General features: G+C 43.5%; 1 protein-coding gene across 3 annotated transcripts in view; it reads left to right on the forward strand.

Moving 5' to 3' along the window:
• The window catches only part of NOSTRIN (nitric oxide synthase trafficking), a 57,859-nt gene that overhangs the window by 33,157 nt on the left and 7,243 nt on the right, over window positions 1-17,459 (forward strand). For 2 of the 3 annotated variants that reach the window (XM_046019293.1, XM_046019294.1), the window contains exons 8-12: window positions 4,961-5,086; window positions 10,814-10,912; window positions 11,008-11,133; window positions 15,558-15,666; window positions 16,544-16,632. In XM_046019293.1, coding sequence (XP_045875249.1) covers window positions 4,961-5,086; window positions 10,814-10,912; window positions 11,008-11,133; window positions 15,558-15,666; window positions 16,544-16,632 — 549 coding nt within the window. The remainder of the gene's footprint in view (window positions 1-4,960; window positions 5,087-10,813; window positions 10,913-11,007; window positions 11,134-15,557; window positions 15,667-16,543; window positions 16,633-17,459) is intronic. The other variant, XM_046019295.1, reaches the window with a different exon arrangement.

Below are 17,459 nucleotides of genomic sequence, written 5' to 3' on the forward strand. Positions count from 1 at the left end.
GCAAAATTTACACCTGGGCAAGGTTCAGCCTTCACCGTAGTAAATGTAAATTCATATTTCTTGATAATTTTCAACTTTCTGGTTAACTCCTTTTCAGATTTCATCAGATCATCCCAGTTTTTGCCTTTTCCTGTGGGTGATGGCACACTCATAACCAGTGGCAGGGGAAGGCGTCAGCTCTGACATTTTCTTGTGGCTTTTTCTTGTGCTTACATCAGCAGTACTAATGTCAATCTACATCTCAGAAGTCTTTTTGAGACACTTGTTAATTTTGTGTGTTAACCAAATTAAAGCTAGATGATAAATCTGCAAATCCCCGCTCCCCAAACACACACGGATGGCCATGCATCTCAGGACACTGAAAGGGAAGACATTTGTGAGGGCCCGTGTCAGCTTCTTACCTTCTAAGATCCCCACTGTCCCTCCAGAGCCCATAACTGTCCATGGGTGGGCACCAGAGTCGACTCAGGATGTTAAATCAGAGTAAGCTTGCTAACAGTGTCTAGGCAGAAAGGAACACAAATAATGTTGGAGATATGCTGGATTATCTCGCACACCTCATAGGGTATGGACTTCAAATTGGAAAGCTCTGAAATAGTCAGTCTCTTCCCCAAAAGATGAAGCCTCCCTATGGAAATGCAGGCCGCACCCCCACAACCCAAACCTTCTTAAAAGAAAAAGAAAATTGTCATTGCCAGTAAGGCTGTCTTTCCATCTGAAGAAACTATTAGATGTATAACTCAAACTCATTGTTAGCAAGATTTGACAATGTTCTTATTTCTTCACCTGTCAATCTTCCCAGTTTGAAACGATCATTAACAAGTATTGAATAATGAAGCAGGCTTTTGAGGAGGCCAAACCACAGTGTGCCACAATGCTGAGCACTGGGGCCTGGCGCAGGCATGGGGAGCCCTCATTAGAAGCTATTCTTTATTGGTGTCAAGCAATAACAAAGAGATAAGCGCTGGGCAGCTAAATGGTAGATTTCCTCTTCCTTCCCTCATTAGCAACTTCCGTGGGAGGTGGAAGCCTGTGGTCTTTCTCTGCCCTCCTCCGCCTGATCCTGTTACCATGGGACCTTGACTCTCATGATATCAAGACCCCTAGCATCTTCATTCTTTATCTGGTAGCTTTTTTTTTCCTTTTCAGTCCTAAGGCTAAACACCTAAGGCAGCATTCATTCATTGCATTTCACCGAGAACTGCCCATCATCTCCAACCTGAACAGAGCGGGCTCTGACCTGCTCAGCAGTTCTTCCTGTTCTCCCTCTCAGCAGTCCTTGTTCTCAGCAGAGCTGATCTAATCTTCATTCTTCTCACATCTCTATCCTCACTACGCACTCTCAGTGACTGACTATCTTGCCTCCTTCCTAACAGAGTAAATCGAAGTCAGCTAAGCCACCTGCCTACTGAAGTCAAATGTGTGGTGGGACAGACCAACTCTTCATCATGTGTTTGGATTCCCAGGCAGTCCTGCCTCTCAGAGATGCTTCTCTTGATTGTTTTCCTTTTGCCTGTATTTTGGACATACCCCTCTCTAATAATTGCTTCTCATTCATCAACATATCCTTCCCCACCCCATCTTGGGAGAGTAGGAAGAGTCAAGGAGACACCTTTCCATGCCTCTATTTTTGTTTCTCTCCAGATTTTATCTTCTTTCCTTCTTTTTATGATAAGATTTATTGAAAGGGTCGTCTGTGCTCTATCTCCGTTTCCTCACCTCCTGTTCAGTCCTCAATCCATACCAATCAAGCTTTCCCCATCATTCTATGAAGAGTGTCCCTGCTTGGAAAACATGTCATCCTTGTTGCTAAAGCCAATGTGTACTTTCCAGCTCTTATCTTACTTAACTTCTTGGAAGCATTAAGCATTATTGACGTCCTCCTTCTAGAAAATTCTCTTAACTTCAGTGACACCTTACTCTTTTGGTTTTTCTTTCTGGCAACTTTTTTTTTTTTTTAATTTTATTTATTTGACAGAGAGAGAGAGATCACAAGTAGGCAGAGAGGCAGGCAGAGAGAGAGGAGGAAGCAGGCTCCCTGTGGAGCAGAGAGCCCAACGCGGGGCTCAATCCCAGGACCCTGAGATCATGACCTGAGCCGAAGGCAGTGGCTTAATCCACTGAGCCACCCAGGCGCCCCTCTGGCAACTTTTTCTTAAACTCCTTTATGGACTTCTCTCTTTCTGCCTGATCTTTTTATATTGCTTTTCCTGATGATTTCTCTCTTGGGACTCATTCTGTTTTATTCGGCATTGTATTTCCAGTGCCCAACATAGTAGTCTCAAAATCGGGTACTCACTAAATAACCAGTACTCAGTAGATATGCCCTCAAGGCTTCTTCTACCATATCCAGGCTGATAATACCCCAATTTATGTCTCCAGTCCAACCAGTCTCTGAACTGCCTTTTAGTACCTCAAACTCAACATCCAAGATTGGAACCATCACTTCCTTCTACCAAAAATGTTGTGTTATTCCTGTTTTCTATATCTTTGAATATTACCATGTAACATATCATCATGGTTCTACCTCCTAACCCAAATACTTCTTGAATTTTGCTACTCGTGCTTCCCCGCAACCCCAACTGCTCTCTCCCAGACCGCCATCATCACTACTTGCAGCTCTCTGACAGACTGGTCTCTTGGCTTTCTGTGTTGCCTCCTTCTTCCTCCTCTTCCTCATCTGCAAGCCCATTTGACTTTTCTGAAACTCGAATACGAATATATCATTCTCCTTTTAAAGGCCATCAGAGGCTTCCTGGTGACCTCACCTAAAGTCTGAACTCCTTTATGTCGCCCTGAAGACCCTCCCTGACTTGACCTTTGCCTAGCTTTTCAGTGTCATTGTTGTTCTCTCTCAAACAGCATGCTCCAACCTCTCCAAAAATTTTATCGGTATCATGTTAATGCTCTTTTACCTCGCTAATTATGACTCCCATTTTAGCTTCTTTCACACAGCATTATTTCTGTGAGTACCCATTGTACGCCAAGGCTCAGCTTACACGTCATTTTAATTCCAAGATTAGTTTAGGTGCCCCTCTTGGTGCCCCAGTGATACCTAATACTTGTATCATTCTGGGATCCATCACATGGGATAGTGTTGGCCCTGTGGGTCTCTGACAGCAGGGGAAGACTGTCTAACTTACTTTCTAGTCCCAGAGCCTAGCACATGGCACACTGTGGCACTCAATAGATGTTTGATGAATAAATGAGTGAGATGTTTGTTCCAAGAGAAAGAAAAGAAAAAGAATTCAGTATTTGACAAATTTTATTAAGTTTTCTGAGAATTTCCTTAAATAAGAATATAAAAGTCTACCATTCTTCTTTTATATCTATTTGGGGTTATTTGTTATAAATTTGCTTAACGGAAACTTCTAGTTGGTATAGCTCGATAGTGTTAGCTGGTGAATGTGAGCAGTCATCTCAAAAGTGACTGCCTTCTTGTTGCTGGGGGACATGAGCATTTTCAGTAAGAATCCAAGGATGATGATTTAGCAAAGTATAGCCAAGGCACACTTTCAGCTTTTTCACTATACTGTTATCGGGTTAAAATTCACAAGCTCATGTTTCTACAGATAAATGCGGTTCATTACACTTGATATACAAAACCACATGTGTCCTGTGTAAGTCATATATCAGAGCGAGGGACAGCTGAATGGCTAGTATATCAATCGGAATAATTAAGTGAGTGGTGTTAATATTCACCACTTTGGATGAATGTTCTTCATTACTAAAACGTTAGTCAAAATGTCCTTAAGCATAAAGAAAGTCATTTATAAGAGCCTTTGTCTCTGTCCTTGAAACTCCTAGATTGCTTAAGCCAGAGGGATCTTTGGTGCTCCTTGACCTGTGCGCTGAGGACCATTTGTATCAGAATGGCCCTGACGGTAGCGAACTTCAGATTTCCTAGTCCCGTTCTAGAGTGGCTGGATCAATATTGCCACCTGTGGGACCCTGAAAATCTGCAATTTTACAAGCACTCAGGTCCTTCCTAAACATATTCAAGTTGGAGAACCATTCATATAATACAACTTCCTTTGTTCCCCAAGATGTGAAATTACTTGTCTGAGCATTTTGAGAATCAATTTCAGGGACCCTGGTGCAGAGCATTTTGTTATCACTTTGATTTTCCAGAAACCTTCACAATCAGAATGGCCAATTTTGGTGGCTGGCAGGAGGGGGCTGTTTGTGAACTACAAATCACTGAGGAGCAGCATGAGCGGAAAGCACCTGGCAAGCAAGCAGTCCACAGTTTGTAGTAGAGGTTGGCCCGCGACTCAGGCTTTTCACAATGAGCCAGTTCTAAACTTCTGGGCTTACACAATCTCTATCTGTCCTTGAAAGAAATGCTGGGGCACGAGAGATGCCTGGGTGGCTCAGTCGGTTAAACGTCGGCCATCAGCTCAGGTCATGATCTCAAGGTCCTGGGATCAAGTCCTACGTTGGCTCCCTGCTCAACCAGGAATCTGCTTCTCCCTCTGCCTGCTGCTCCCCCCTTGTGTGCTCGCTCTTTTTCTCTCTCTCTCTCTGTCTGACAAGTAAATAAATAAAATCTTAAAAAAAAAAGAAAAGAAAAGAAATGCTGAGACACAGAGGATTTACCAAATGAGAGTACAGGACTCGTTAGCAGATGACAGTCAAGCTGCGCTTGCTTCCCCCCACCTGTCACTTGGCCTCCTCCTTGATTTGACCAATATGAGCACGTCACGTCACATTGAAGGACCTCAGTTACCTTATGTGAACAATGGAAGGAATCATATTGACAGACCCTTAAGTTTCCTTGCAGCTCTGATATGCCTTTTCTCTGAGAAAGAGCTTGATTTTGTCATCTCTAGTCACTGTGGCTGACTTTAGCTGGGAGATGAGAACCGGATCGTTGGGTTGCATGTAATCCTTTACCTGGGGTCACCAAGGGCTTTGATAAATGCGTTAAGGAATATGTGGCCCTGACGTTTTCCTTTAGCTCCTCAGTAAACTGAAAAAATCGGCGGAGAAGTTGGCAAAAGAAGATGAAAACTACTACCAAAAAAACCTGGCTGGCTGTGCTACCAGACTCAAGTGGGAAAACACACTGGAAAGCTGCTACCAGGTGAGTCCTGTGCTGGCATTTTTCTCCTCTTCTGTGGAGCGTTGTGAGGCCTTGAAAAGGAAGGTCAGATCTACAGTTACATGACCCGATGAGCTCCGTCCTTGGCGATGACCCTCACTCCTACTGTGACATTAGGCAAACCACGTGACCTCCGGTCGTTTCCATTTCCCCATGGATCCATTAACCAGCGCTTATTTACTTAGGATCGGTGGCCAGCTTGTAATTCTCAGTGGACACGATAGCACTCAGCTAACTTCAGAAAGTGCTGTTGGAGTGCAGTGTAAATTAAGTGCAGTGCTTGGTGCTCAGAAGTGAGCTTTAGGCCTGAGAGCTGATTTGTACAGTAATCACTTACAGAGTTCTTTGTATGTGGGGCTTTGTGTTGGGCCCTGGAGCAATGATTAAAGAGAACCATCTAGCCTGGGAGGTGTAAGTTTAGCAGCAAAGAAGACGTATAAGGAAAGGACTGTGGCAAATCATCTGATGAAACTTAAAAAGTATGAACAAGCAGATCACAAAAGAGAAAATCAAAATCACCAATAAACATATGAAAAGATGCTCAATCGTTTGGCAAAGATGAGAAAGTGACAATATTGTGTGTTGCCAAACGAGAATTGCTGGGACACAAGAATTCTTACACCTCTCCAGTGAGAATGACTTGATAGTATCTAGTAAAACTGAGATGTGCATGTAGTTACAGCACGGCAGTTCCCCTCCTAGGCATATATCTGGTATACACCTGTATACCAAGGGTGATGTGTAACAGTGTTTACTGCAGAATTGTTTATAACTGCATGATGAGAAAAAATGTACAGAATCCTCATACCTATCAGGAGAGGAATTACTCTTAAAATGTGCTCTAATTTAGAAAGTAGACTAATATCTAGTAATAAATATTAATTAAAACTATATTTAAACACAAATTAGGGGCACTTGGGTGGCTCAGTTGGTTAAGTGTCTGCCTTTGGCTCAGGTCATGATCCCAGGGTCCTAGGATCGTGCCCTCCTGCTTCTCCCTCTGCCTCTGCCCCTCCCCTCCTCTCGAGCTTTCTCTCTAGATCTCTCCCTCTCTCAAATAAATAAATAAAATCTTAAACACACACACACGCACACACCAGTTAACCTCAAAAGCATGATGTTGAAGGAAAGAAACATGCTATTTATACATTGTGTGTAAATTAAAGGATTTAAAAAACCCACGCCCCAACCTACAGTTAGTTTTTATGTGTGTGTTTGTAGACTTACACATAGAGACTGCATCTGTGTTGTATGAGGGAGATGGTGGGAACTGAACTGAGCTGCCGCGTACAGTGACACAGCTTGTGGACAGCCTGGCAGAGGACAAAACAAACCAAAGTTACCAAAGGCTCCAAAGTTACTCCAACTACAGTCTGTCTGAACAGCCCAGCTCTCTATTTTTTTAAATCAACATAAATCTGACCCAGTGAAACAATGTTCACCTCTGGGCGCTAAGAACACGGATGTTTTGGTTTCTTTTTTCCCCACATTTTAAGTTTAAGAAAATGTTTAAAGTGAGACACAGTTGCAAAAAGAGGTCATCAAGACGCGCTTTGATTAAGCACAGTGATGTGGGAACGATACAGGCGCTGTTAGGGACAGGCACGGCCCGGAGGACATTCACTGCATTATATTTTGCGTTCATCACAATCATGAAGAGGCTGCCATTTCTTTCCCAATTTATAGTGAAGGAGTGGAGACGTGAAGGTACTCGCCCAGGATGGCAACAGGGTTCAACTTCGAATCTGATGCCACGGGCTTGACCTCTGCTCTCTGCTTCTGCACAGGCAAAATTCGAAGGGCCGTATTTAATCTCTTGCTGTTCCACTTTCAAGGTAGGAGAGATGCAGAGTTAGGGAAGAGCAGGGAAATTAAAGGAGAGAAGAAAACTAGGCCAAAGAGTAGAGGAAAAGAGGATAAACCCTTCTTTAATTTACGCCTTCAAACATAGGGTCCTGGTACTTCCCTTGCTTCTGCTCAATAGGTTTTAGATGAAGATGACGAGAAAGGGCCAAGGACTTAATTTCAACTTTGTCCATCTGAAACCTGACTCTCCAACCTGGCCTCTGGTGTTGCCTCACCCCCTGGAATTTCTCAGTGGACCTGTGGCTTTTCCACAGAGGCTGGCTTCCTTGGAAGCCCTGTAAGGTTATGGGAAAGAAATCGCCGTTCCCATTCCATCTTCCAGATGCCCTTCAAGGGCTAGGAGAAAAATACTGCACTCTTCTCACCTCTCTACGTCACAGGAATGGGGGATAATTATGGTTCCCTCCTCGTACGGCTGCCAACATGTCTGGTGTAGCCGACATCCAGCTGGCCTTCAAAATGTCTATCACCAGCTCCCTTCTCAAAGGCTCTTACCAGCTCTCTTTCCTTTTTCTCAGTTTTCTTTTTTTCCTGTTAGGGTCCTCCTCTACCTCTCTTCCCGACCCACCCCCTTTCACCAGCCCCAACTTTTATATGAAGACATCATAGAAATTATCTTTTTTGTTTATAAAGTCTCCCTGACGGTGACAAGATACACACTTATCTCTATTTCAAAAGATGACTTTGCAGGCAAACAAAAGCACAGACTTAACTATAGAGAACAAATTGGTGTTGCCAGAGGGGAGGTGAGTGGGGGTGGGGGGCATGGATGTAATAGCCAAAGGGGATTAAGAGGACATTGGTCTTGATGAGCACTGAGGAGCACAGAGAATCATTGAATCATAATATTGTACACCTGATTCTAGGATAACACTGTATGTTAATTATACTTGAACTTTTTTTTTAAATCTCTTTTAACTGGGCTTTAAAAATATTTAAAACTAGGTTTTTAAAATTAGAATCAAGTCCTGTGGAGAATCTGCTCAAAATGAGAATCTCCGTAAGGAAAAGAAAGATTTCCTTTCACCCTTCTTGTATCTTGGTTTATTGTTCCCACCATGCCAGAGGCCAGTATCGTGCCCCCACCCCCTTGCTTTCAGTTCTCACACTTCCCTCTTACTTCAGCTCCCTTACAGCTACCTTCTCCCTGGTGCCAGCTCAGCCCTGTAAACTCACTGGAGACTACTTCCGCCAAGTCAGCCTTGCCTGGCCCTACTTTCTTGTTCCCTTGGCTTGTATACACTTCGTCTGCACCACCAAGTCACTAACTCACATGTTACACTGTGTGTTCTAGATCTTCTGTTGTTCACGAACTCAGGAGGAGAATGTTACATTCATGAAGACACATAGCAAAAGTGGGCTGAACTGCATTAAAGGGGGATTTTTTAATAAGTGTGTGAGGTGGAAATGTGACAAGCTTTGTTCAGTTTCCTTTTTCCCCTCCCTTCTCCCAAGACCATTCTTCCGTAGAAATGGGGTATAAGAATTCATTTAAACGTCCTATAATGTATCCTCTTACCCCTTCTTACTCTCCAAATTGGATTTACAAATTCTTTCAGGGAGCCTTCATTGAACTGTGCTCAAGGCAGTGTACCAGACACTAAGAAATGCAAGTTTCAAGTGAGGTTAGGAAGTACTAAAACCAGTTCCACAAACCATATGCCAATTAGTCTTACTATTCATATTCATACCATGCTCAAGGCATATTGCCTACCTTCCAAGAACAAACAATTCAGTTGGTAGAAATAATCTACAATATATTTTGAAAAATAATAGCCATGCTACTAAGAATTACCAAGAGCCAAATATTTGTTTCCAACAATAAGTACTCAAGGAATTCTTTTAGAGAGGCATTTGTAATAAGTGTCAAGAGCATTAAAAATGTTCACCTTCTCAATAGTGTTCCTCATCTGAACCACAGAACACAGAAAATAATCTGAGTGATTATTTTCACAGTTCCCCCAAGGGTGGTAGTGACTGCCTCTCTAGATGCGGGAGGCCAGAGGTGGGGGCAGTGGGTGCCTCATATGGCATACAATGGATGCCTCAGAACAGTAGGGCTTGGCTCTCTCCCAGAACCCCTGGTAAAAAACACAATTTTCTTTCTATAAATTCATCTTGAGGAAATAGCTGGAAAAATAAACCAATTTCTTTTCAAAATACATTAAAAGCAAAAGGGCGGAAACCATTCAAATGGCTAGCCTTAAGGGGATGACTAAATGAATCAACTACGCTGTATGCAGTCCCACACAGCAGACTCTATTAGATGGTGTTTCTGGAGACAAACAACAGGAGAAACCACTCTTGTACAATGTTAAGTGAAAAAAACGGGATACAAACTTGAATAATTTCCTAGGTAACTAGAAGAATATAATCGTACATACAGGCACACCTAGATGGACCGAAATACATCAAAATGCTAATGGGTTAGCTCTGGGTAGAAGAATCATAAATAATTTTGAAATTAGATTTTTTTTTTGTGGCCACTTATAGTCCCAGGACAAGATCTCCAAGCAGCTAGCATGCTTGTTAAAATTCTGACTCCTGAGCACCTCCCTAAATGAAATGAATCCGATGCTCTGAATGATTTTAGGAAGGGGTCTAGGTGATGAATAAACGTGCTAAAATTTGAGAGTTCTTGCTCTGGAGAGAATCTGGTATTTCTTGGATCAGTTTTATTTAAGCAATTTAGATGAAAATGAAATCCTTCCAAACTCCTTGAGTAGTACAGACCAGAAGACCAGGACGACAGGACTGAGGAGAATGAATAAAGGATGTGAGTTAGCGTGGGGCCTGGGCCCCAGCCTGCCTCCAGATCTGCGGTTCCCTGCTAGCTCTGACCACACTTTCATATAGGTGCTATTGTAAAGGCACAGGAGGACAGTTCGAGATCCTCCTGAGTATTTTGCTTCCCTACAGTCTATTTTATACCAAAAGAATAAGATCATAGCAGTAATTCACTGAGATATGGATTCCATCTTTGCACGGTGGAGTTTATTGCTGCCTCTTTTCATGAGGAGACATAGATCATTTTAATGATTTCCCTGAAATGTAATTAAAATCTCTTAACCATTACCATCTCCACCAAGAGATACTGGTGATTCTAGTCTCAGGTTGATGCGGGGGGCTCAGCCCGTGTCAAAATAAGGAAACAGTGGCCCACCAGGATACAATGTGTTCCTAAAACCTGGCCTAAAATTTCATAATTTCGAAGTTGATCAGACTTTGGGGTTCTGCTCTTGTCAAATAGTCTGAATGCATTTCCAAGGTATGGATAAAGGTTTTACTGGGCTTCCCATTCCTTCTCTAGAACTCACAGATGCTGGGATGCCTGGGTGGTTCAGTCAGTTAATCTTTTTGGCTCAGGTTGTGATCCCAGGGTCCTGGAATCGAGTCCCAGTGGGGACTCCTTGCTCAGCGGGGAGCCTCCCGCCTGCCACTCCCCCTACCCCTTTGTTCTCTCTCTGACAAATAAGTAAAATCTTAAAGTAAAAAAAGAAAAAAAGAACTCACAGGTGCTTTTCAAATGACTTCTTTTCTATACTATCAATATACTATAATGAATGCCAATTAATGCATAACATCAGCCTATATGCCTTTGGGGCCAAAACAGCCTGTGGAAACTATGTGAGTTAAACCAATCCTAAATGAGGATAAACAGGACACACACCAAATCATATTCCTGTCCTGGGAACCTCCCCCACGGCAGCCTGGAAATGACATCATCAAAAGGCACTAACATGACGGTTACCGCAGGCTTTCTTGGGGTGCCAGTGCCTGGCTGGGTGCCTTTAGCTTTGCACAGCAACTGGCTCATCTTCTGTCATTCTCCATCCTTTTCAGAGCATCCTGGAGCTGGAGAAGGAAAGAATTAAGCTTTTATACAATAACTTGAACCAGTACACCCAACATATTTCTGTTTTTGGCCAAACCCTGACCACAGTGAGTAGTCAAGATTTCTCTGTTTCTGATGCACATTGCAAGAACCGGCAGCAAACATCGTTCAGCAACCTTATTCTGCTTTCTTGGCATCGTAGTGCCACACGCAAATTCACTGTGCCGTCAGCAAGATAGATGTGGAAAAAGATACCCAGGCTCTCATGGAAGAAACTGCAGTTTCATCCACAGAAAATAAATCCGAGTTCCTATTAACCGATTACCTTGTAAGTATGGAATGGAAGGAAGTTCCCTTGATGGGGAACCTTGTTCATAGGCTGAGGAATGCATTTGGAAAAACACTGGGTGCAGTCGTCAAGGAAATATCTTGTTTTGTAAATGAAAATATTGATATTTTTCATAGTCGATATATATAAAACAAAACAAAACAAAAAAACGAGGACGTGGTTTACAAGCCGGGCAGTAGAAATATGTCTTTGGTGTCCTCTGGAAGGGAAGAAAGTCAAATGGGATTCTAGACTGAATCTTTATGCTCGGTCTCCTAGAGTAATGCCAGGCAGACGTGTTTTGGGACCTATAAATAATCTGTAACTGTATAGCCTGTCAGTTGTCTGTTGCTGCATAACAATTACCCCCAAACTTAGCAGGTTAAAACAAGCATTTATTATCTCACAGTCTCTGTGGGCCAGGAATCCAAGTGTGACTTCCCTGGGTGCCTCTAAGTCCCTCACAAGGCTGCCATCAAAGTGCCTGCCAGGACTGCAGCCGTGCCAAGGCTCTCCTGGGAAATGACCTGCTTCTGAACTCACCCACATGGCAGATGGCAGGCCTCTGCCCCCCCGCCCCCACCTGGTAGCTGCAGATACCAGCTCCTTGCCATGTGGGCTCTCTCCACCTGTGGGGCGTTCAGAAGAGGCCAGCCTGCTTCGCCTAGAAGCTAGTGATCCAAAAGAGACAGAGCTAGAGTGTCCAAGAAGGAATGCAGTCTTCATAAGCTAATCTCAGAGGTGACATCTTTTCTTATTCTATTTGTCAGAAACCAGTCGATAAGTGCAGCCCAATAGTGCAAGGGCAAGTCAGTAAGTGTGCGTGGAGGGAATCAAACAAGGGCAGGACTTCTGGAAGGTGGGGGTCATGGTCAACATTCTTCATGGTCCCTGCCTTTGAAAACTTCACACCATATTACAGAAGCCTATTTTGAGGGCATTTGGGTGATTCTGTTATTATATGAAACTTACTAAAAACTGATCAGTGTGCCTGGTCTTTGTTATCTGGGGGAAAATTCTTTGTCTTCTTGGGTCACACCTCAAGGATTTTGTCCTCCACTCCCCTCTTGTTAGTCTTAATTGTAGTGTTCTAGGAGCTGATCGTTAATTACCACCGTCGGCAGAAAGAACTCCTCTGCTGCATTTCTTCCAGACTTTCAACGTACAGATTGAGAAGGTTCATTTCCACCATATGGAGAACTAGTCTACTGGTCATGGCCTCCTATAGGCTTAAAAGTGCAGCTGAATTCAACAACCCAGGAGTCCTGTTCAGGGAATAAGAGGTGAAGGAGGAGGGAAGGCAGTTAGCTTAGGCACAGCAGTGGCTCTGACCAGCTTCCCCTGACCCCAAACAGCTGTAAGTGGCCACCCATTTCTTTTTTTTTTTTAAATTTCTTTTCAGCCTAACAGTATTCATTGTTTTTGCACCACACCCAGTGCTCCATGCGATACGTGCCCTCCCTATTACCCACCACCAGGTTCCCCAACCTCCCACCCCCCCCGCCCCTTCAAAACCCTCAGATTGTTTTTCAGAGTCCATAGTCTCTCATGGTTCATCTCCCCTTCCAATTTCCCTCAACTCCCTTCTCCTCTCCATCTCCCCATGTCCTCCATGTTATTTGTTATGCTCCACAAATAAGTGAGACCATATGATACTTGACTCTCTCTGCTTGACTTATTTCGCTCAGCATAATTTCTTCCAGACCCGTCCACGTTGCTACAAAAGTTGGGTATTCGTCCTTTCTGATGGAGGCATAATACTCCATAGTGTATATGGACCACATCTTCCTTATCCATTCGTCTGTTGAAGGGCATCTTGGTTCTTTCCACAGTTTGGCGACCGTGGCCACCCATTTCTTAAGTTAAATCTTGTTTTTCCTACGCTTGCAAAAATGAAGTGAATTAGCAATAGCAATGTCTGTTCCAACCAGAAACAGATGTAGCGATGGGAGTAGAAAGGAAGTTAAAATCGCTCTTCTAGCGCCCGGCTAGCACAGTCGGTAGAGCATGAGACTCTTAAAAGTGCTCTTTCTTTTTTTTTTTTCTCTTGCCAATAGTGTAGGCAATCCCTGAGATGGGAAAATGTACAATAAAATACATGAGTCACTTTCTTATAAAAATGCCCCTATTGACTAAGCTGTCAGTAAAATAGGGGTCTTCTTCTTAAGACTTAAGAAGAAGAAGACTTAAGGCTTCTAGTGAGATGTAGGGAGGGAGCCATGACAGTTTATCCATAACTGACATGCCCATGGGAATTTTTGGTTTCTATGGTATGTCAGTGCACCAGAGTTAATGACTATATATCTCTTGTCTAAGAGAATGGACTGTATCTCCAAATGGGTAAATGGGATTTCCTTATTATCCTCAAAGTAAAACATGCCCAGAATTTGCCTTTATAGACATTGGCAATAAGCCTAGACTGGTTTATATCTAGTTGCCAAGAAATGTACAGGGACTAAGGTAAGACAGGAGAACAGTCCAAGTGCAGATAAGGGGATGACCAGTGTGAAAATACTTGTAAGGTTATTATAAAGGCCGTGCTCAGAAGGTTGCACCTGAAGTTTCATATTCCACCTTCAATATTGATCTTTCTAAAGTCTTTGGAAGAGAAGGACGAATTCAAGATAGTTCAAGGATAGCAGTGTACTCTCTCCTTGAGCTGTGCCAGCAGCGATCCACTTCTGGAAATATATTTGTAAACAACAGGCATCCCCAACCGCCCAAATGGAGTCTTGGCCTGCCGGGGAGCTGGAGCCAGAGCCAGAGTATAATGTGCATTTCTCCAGCGAGGAGGGCCTGACGTGTGGAGTTAGGCACCCTGGTTTGGGGGCTGTTGGGCCGCAGGGTGGGGTGGCGGTGGGGCGGGGTGGGCATTCACAGGAGCAGATGGGAAGGAACACTGGGATTCAGAGATCCTGGGTTCCAAACTGTTCCGTTTGTGTCTTCATTTATTTCTCTGTCAGAGGGAAAATAAGACCAATCTCACAGGGTTGTTGGAAGGATCACATGTAATAATGATATCAACTTTTATAATATACCATTCACAATATGTAAATAAAAGATGTCTATCTCTGCCTTATTGTTCCTATAAAGGCTATTCTCTGTGCTATAAATCCTCAAGCTTTGTACCGTCTCTCTAAAGCTAATCTGCCCACCAACAGTCAGGATGCTCCTTTTTCTCCTTCCGTGTCAGCAAAGGCCTGACTCCTTTGCTTCTGTCTAAGGATGTTAGTGTCCCCTCATTCATTCTCCATGGGGTCCTGTCCGTCTGCTACCCTCCACTTCAGCCACCTCTCCACCCATCCCTGACATCCTCATTTTTTTTCATTCGACCCTTGAAATAATAGACATGAAAGCTCAAATATTGATAACAGTTTCTCACATTTTAGATGACAAAATCCCCTCTTTAGCCCATAAATCTGGCCTAAACTGCCAAGACAACTTTTCCTTCCACTGTGTTTGTTCAAGCAACTGGTCTGTGTATTGTTCCTGATCTGTCTCCTGCAGCCCTTTCTTTGTGCCATTTCTCCTGCCCCGAGTACCCTTTGTCCTTCTTCCCCTTGACTGAGAAATCCTGATTAAGTCTTCTTAGCCTCCTTGAAACTTTTATGTCCTGGTACTCGCTGAATCACTCATTCCTGTCTGCACCACTCATGAGTGAATGTGGCATTGAATTGCTAGGTCTCTTAGTGTTATGTTTCAGGCCTGATTGAATTATAGACCCATCTGGGAAGAGCTCATAATATCCCCAATAGCCAGTCAGTACAGAGCAGAGCACAACAAACATTGGTTCCACTCCTGACACTGTCCTGGCTCCCAGCAAACGCATCATGCTACATTTGGACCTTTAAAGAACTCTAACTTGAATCAAGATTAATAGGGAGCAGGTGCCTGGGTGGCTCAGTAGTTAAGCATCTGTCTTTGACTCAGGTCATGACCCCAGGGTCTGGGATAGAGTCCTGCATCGGGCTCCCTGCTCAGTGGGCAGTCTGCTTCTCCCTCTCCCTCTGCTCCTCTCCCCAGTTGTGCTATCTTCTCTTTCTCTCAAATAAATGAATAAAATCTTTTTTAGAAAATAAGATTAACAGGGAGCCATAAAATATCCAACAAATAGATTTACTTACCAAGAAACTATGAAATAACTATAGTAAGGCTCTTTCTCCAACGATAATGTGTTCTATTATAGAAAGTGCTCAGCTGTGTACATACAAGTTGTGGATGAAGAAGTTTTCTTATTAAGCAGGTCGAGAACCGATGGAACAATCTAGAAAACCAAAGGTTATCCTGACTTTATTTTTTTTTACTCTTTTTCTTCTGTCAAGTTAATATTAAATACAGTTGTCGGTGAAATTCTCAGTGCAACTGGGAGTAGCAAACCTTACTTTTTCTCCTTCAATTGTTAAGCATCTTTTTTTTTCCCAAAGGAAGAAGATCTTAACAGTGCAATGAATAAAGAGCGACAAGAGTCTTCATTAAAATCAAAACTGTTGAGACTGCAAAAAGATATTGAAAAAGCCTCAAGAGACCAGGAAGGTGTGTAATTATATCTGTGAATGGCCCGATTAGGGAAATTGTTCTTTCTACTCAGGGGTTTCATTCAGAGGTAGGGCGAGTCCACCTTTGCTAACTGGGGCAGGGATCACCTCATTTAAAGATTCATATGTCAGGCCTAATTTGTGTGAATCAAGAAAAATGGGAAAGAAGACAGGAGAGTGCAAACAGATTGAAAATGACATTTGGGTCTATTTAAGAGCGCTATCCAAGCACTGTGTCTCCAGAAATAATAGCATTTTGCCGTGTTTCTGAAATTGGCTGGAATGAGGGACAGCTTGCTTGGTTTAAAACACGGTAAACCTCCTTGAGCACCCGGGTTTAGTTTCCTTGTTTATTTCTTTGTAAACGATCCTTCTGAATGAGCTAGGGATGTCAGAATGGGAAGCAGCTCTAAAGCGATGCGGATAATAAAAACAGCCCCACGCCCGTGATTCTGATGTGTGGAGTTCATTTGATGTGGATCAGAACAACACACTGAAATGTAATCCCTGAATCCCTGAATCCAAGAGGATAAAAAGTTAGAAACTACCACAGTGAGGGAGAGCCCCACACTGTGATAGTTTTAGGAACCGACCACGGACCTGGTCCCCAAGGAGGATTCAAAAAGCTCATCTTGCAAAATAACAATCAAGATTCTTTTTAAACACCAGAATTTCTCAACTGTCATTAAATGAGGGCACAGGCCACCCATTCAGTCAAACTTAGTCACAGCTACAAAGAGAAGAGCCTCGGCCACTGGGAAATCGCCCTGGTGTCACTTCGGGGCTCAGGCTCCCCCTGCACGTGCCTCCTGTCAGCTGTGTCCCCCCCAGGACAGGATGGACAGTGATGACTGAGGGGATGGTTTCATTGTCAGGCCTGGAACGCATGCTGAAATCCTACTCCAGGGACGCCGCCTTCTCAGACCCAGAGAGCCAAAAAATCACAGCAGCCTTGATGGACGAGGTAAATATTTGCCCCCTCCACTTTCCTAGATTTAATGATGAAAGAGATATTTTTAGAATGCTTGTTCTCTGGGCCAGGTTGACCTCTGCTTGCCTTTCTTTTCTCATGACAGAGAAAAATCTAGTCCGAGAGCCTCCCTGACGAGCTGTTTGAGGGATCTGGAAAAATTCAACTACTTAGACATGTTTGCTTTAGTGTCCTTCCAGGAAACCAATTGTGCCTAAAATAGAATTCCCCAAAATAGAATAATTCCATCAAGGTCTGGAAACCACGTGTACTTTAACCCGGTTAAGAGAAGTGATTAAAAACACAGCATCTGCATTCAAAAAGGCCTGTATTGGGGTCTTACTCTGCCCTTTCCAGGGACTTAGGGTAACTTTACTTTTCTTGGTACCTACCTCAAAGGGTTATTGTGAAGATAAAGTGTGAGCTAGAAAGTGCCAGCACCGTGCACAGAGGAGAGCCGAAATCCTGGTAACTACAAAGAGTTCATTTTCTACTTACCCGTCAGCTAACATCAGGAGCTTCTGAAAATAACAGGAGAACGGAAAGCTTGGCCACAGAGAAGGAAGAGGGGAATCTGGATTGTGCGGCAAAAACTTCTGAGGAAAAGGGAAAAAAAGTTTAGAGACCGAGGTGGTTTTGAGGGACGGGGAGGTACTGTCAGGAGAGGACAGGGAGAGACATCTCTGGGCCTTTTTGCTGAGGGCCTGGCCCACAGCAGCTCCCGGGTGTTTGTGGGAGGTCATAGACAATGCGGCCGCTTCAGAGGCACCCACAGTGAAAGGGAGGCCAGCAATGGCCTGTGGATGTTATGTAGGAGTGAA

Source organism: Meles meles, chromosome 9, assembly GCF_922984935.1.
Source record: "Meles meles chromosome 9, mMelMel3.1 paternal haplotype, whole genome shotgun sequence".
Classification (NCBI taxonomy): domain Eukaryota; kingdom Metazoa; phylum Chordata; class Mammalia; order Carnivora; family Mustelidae; genus Meles; species Meles meles.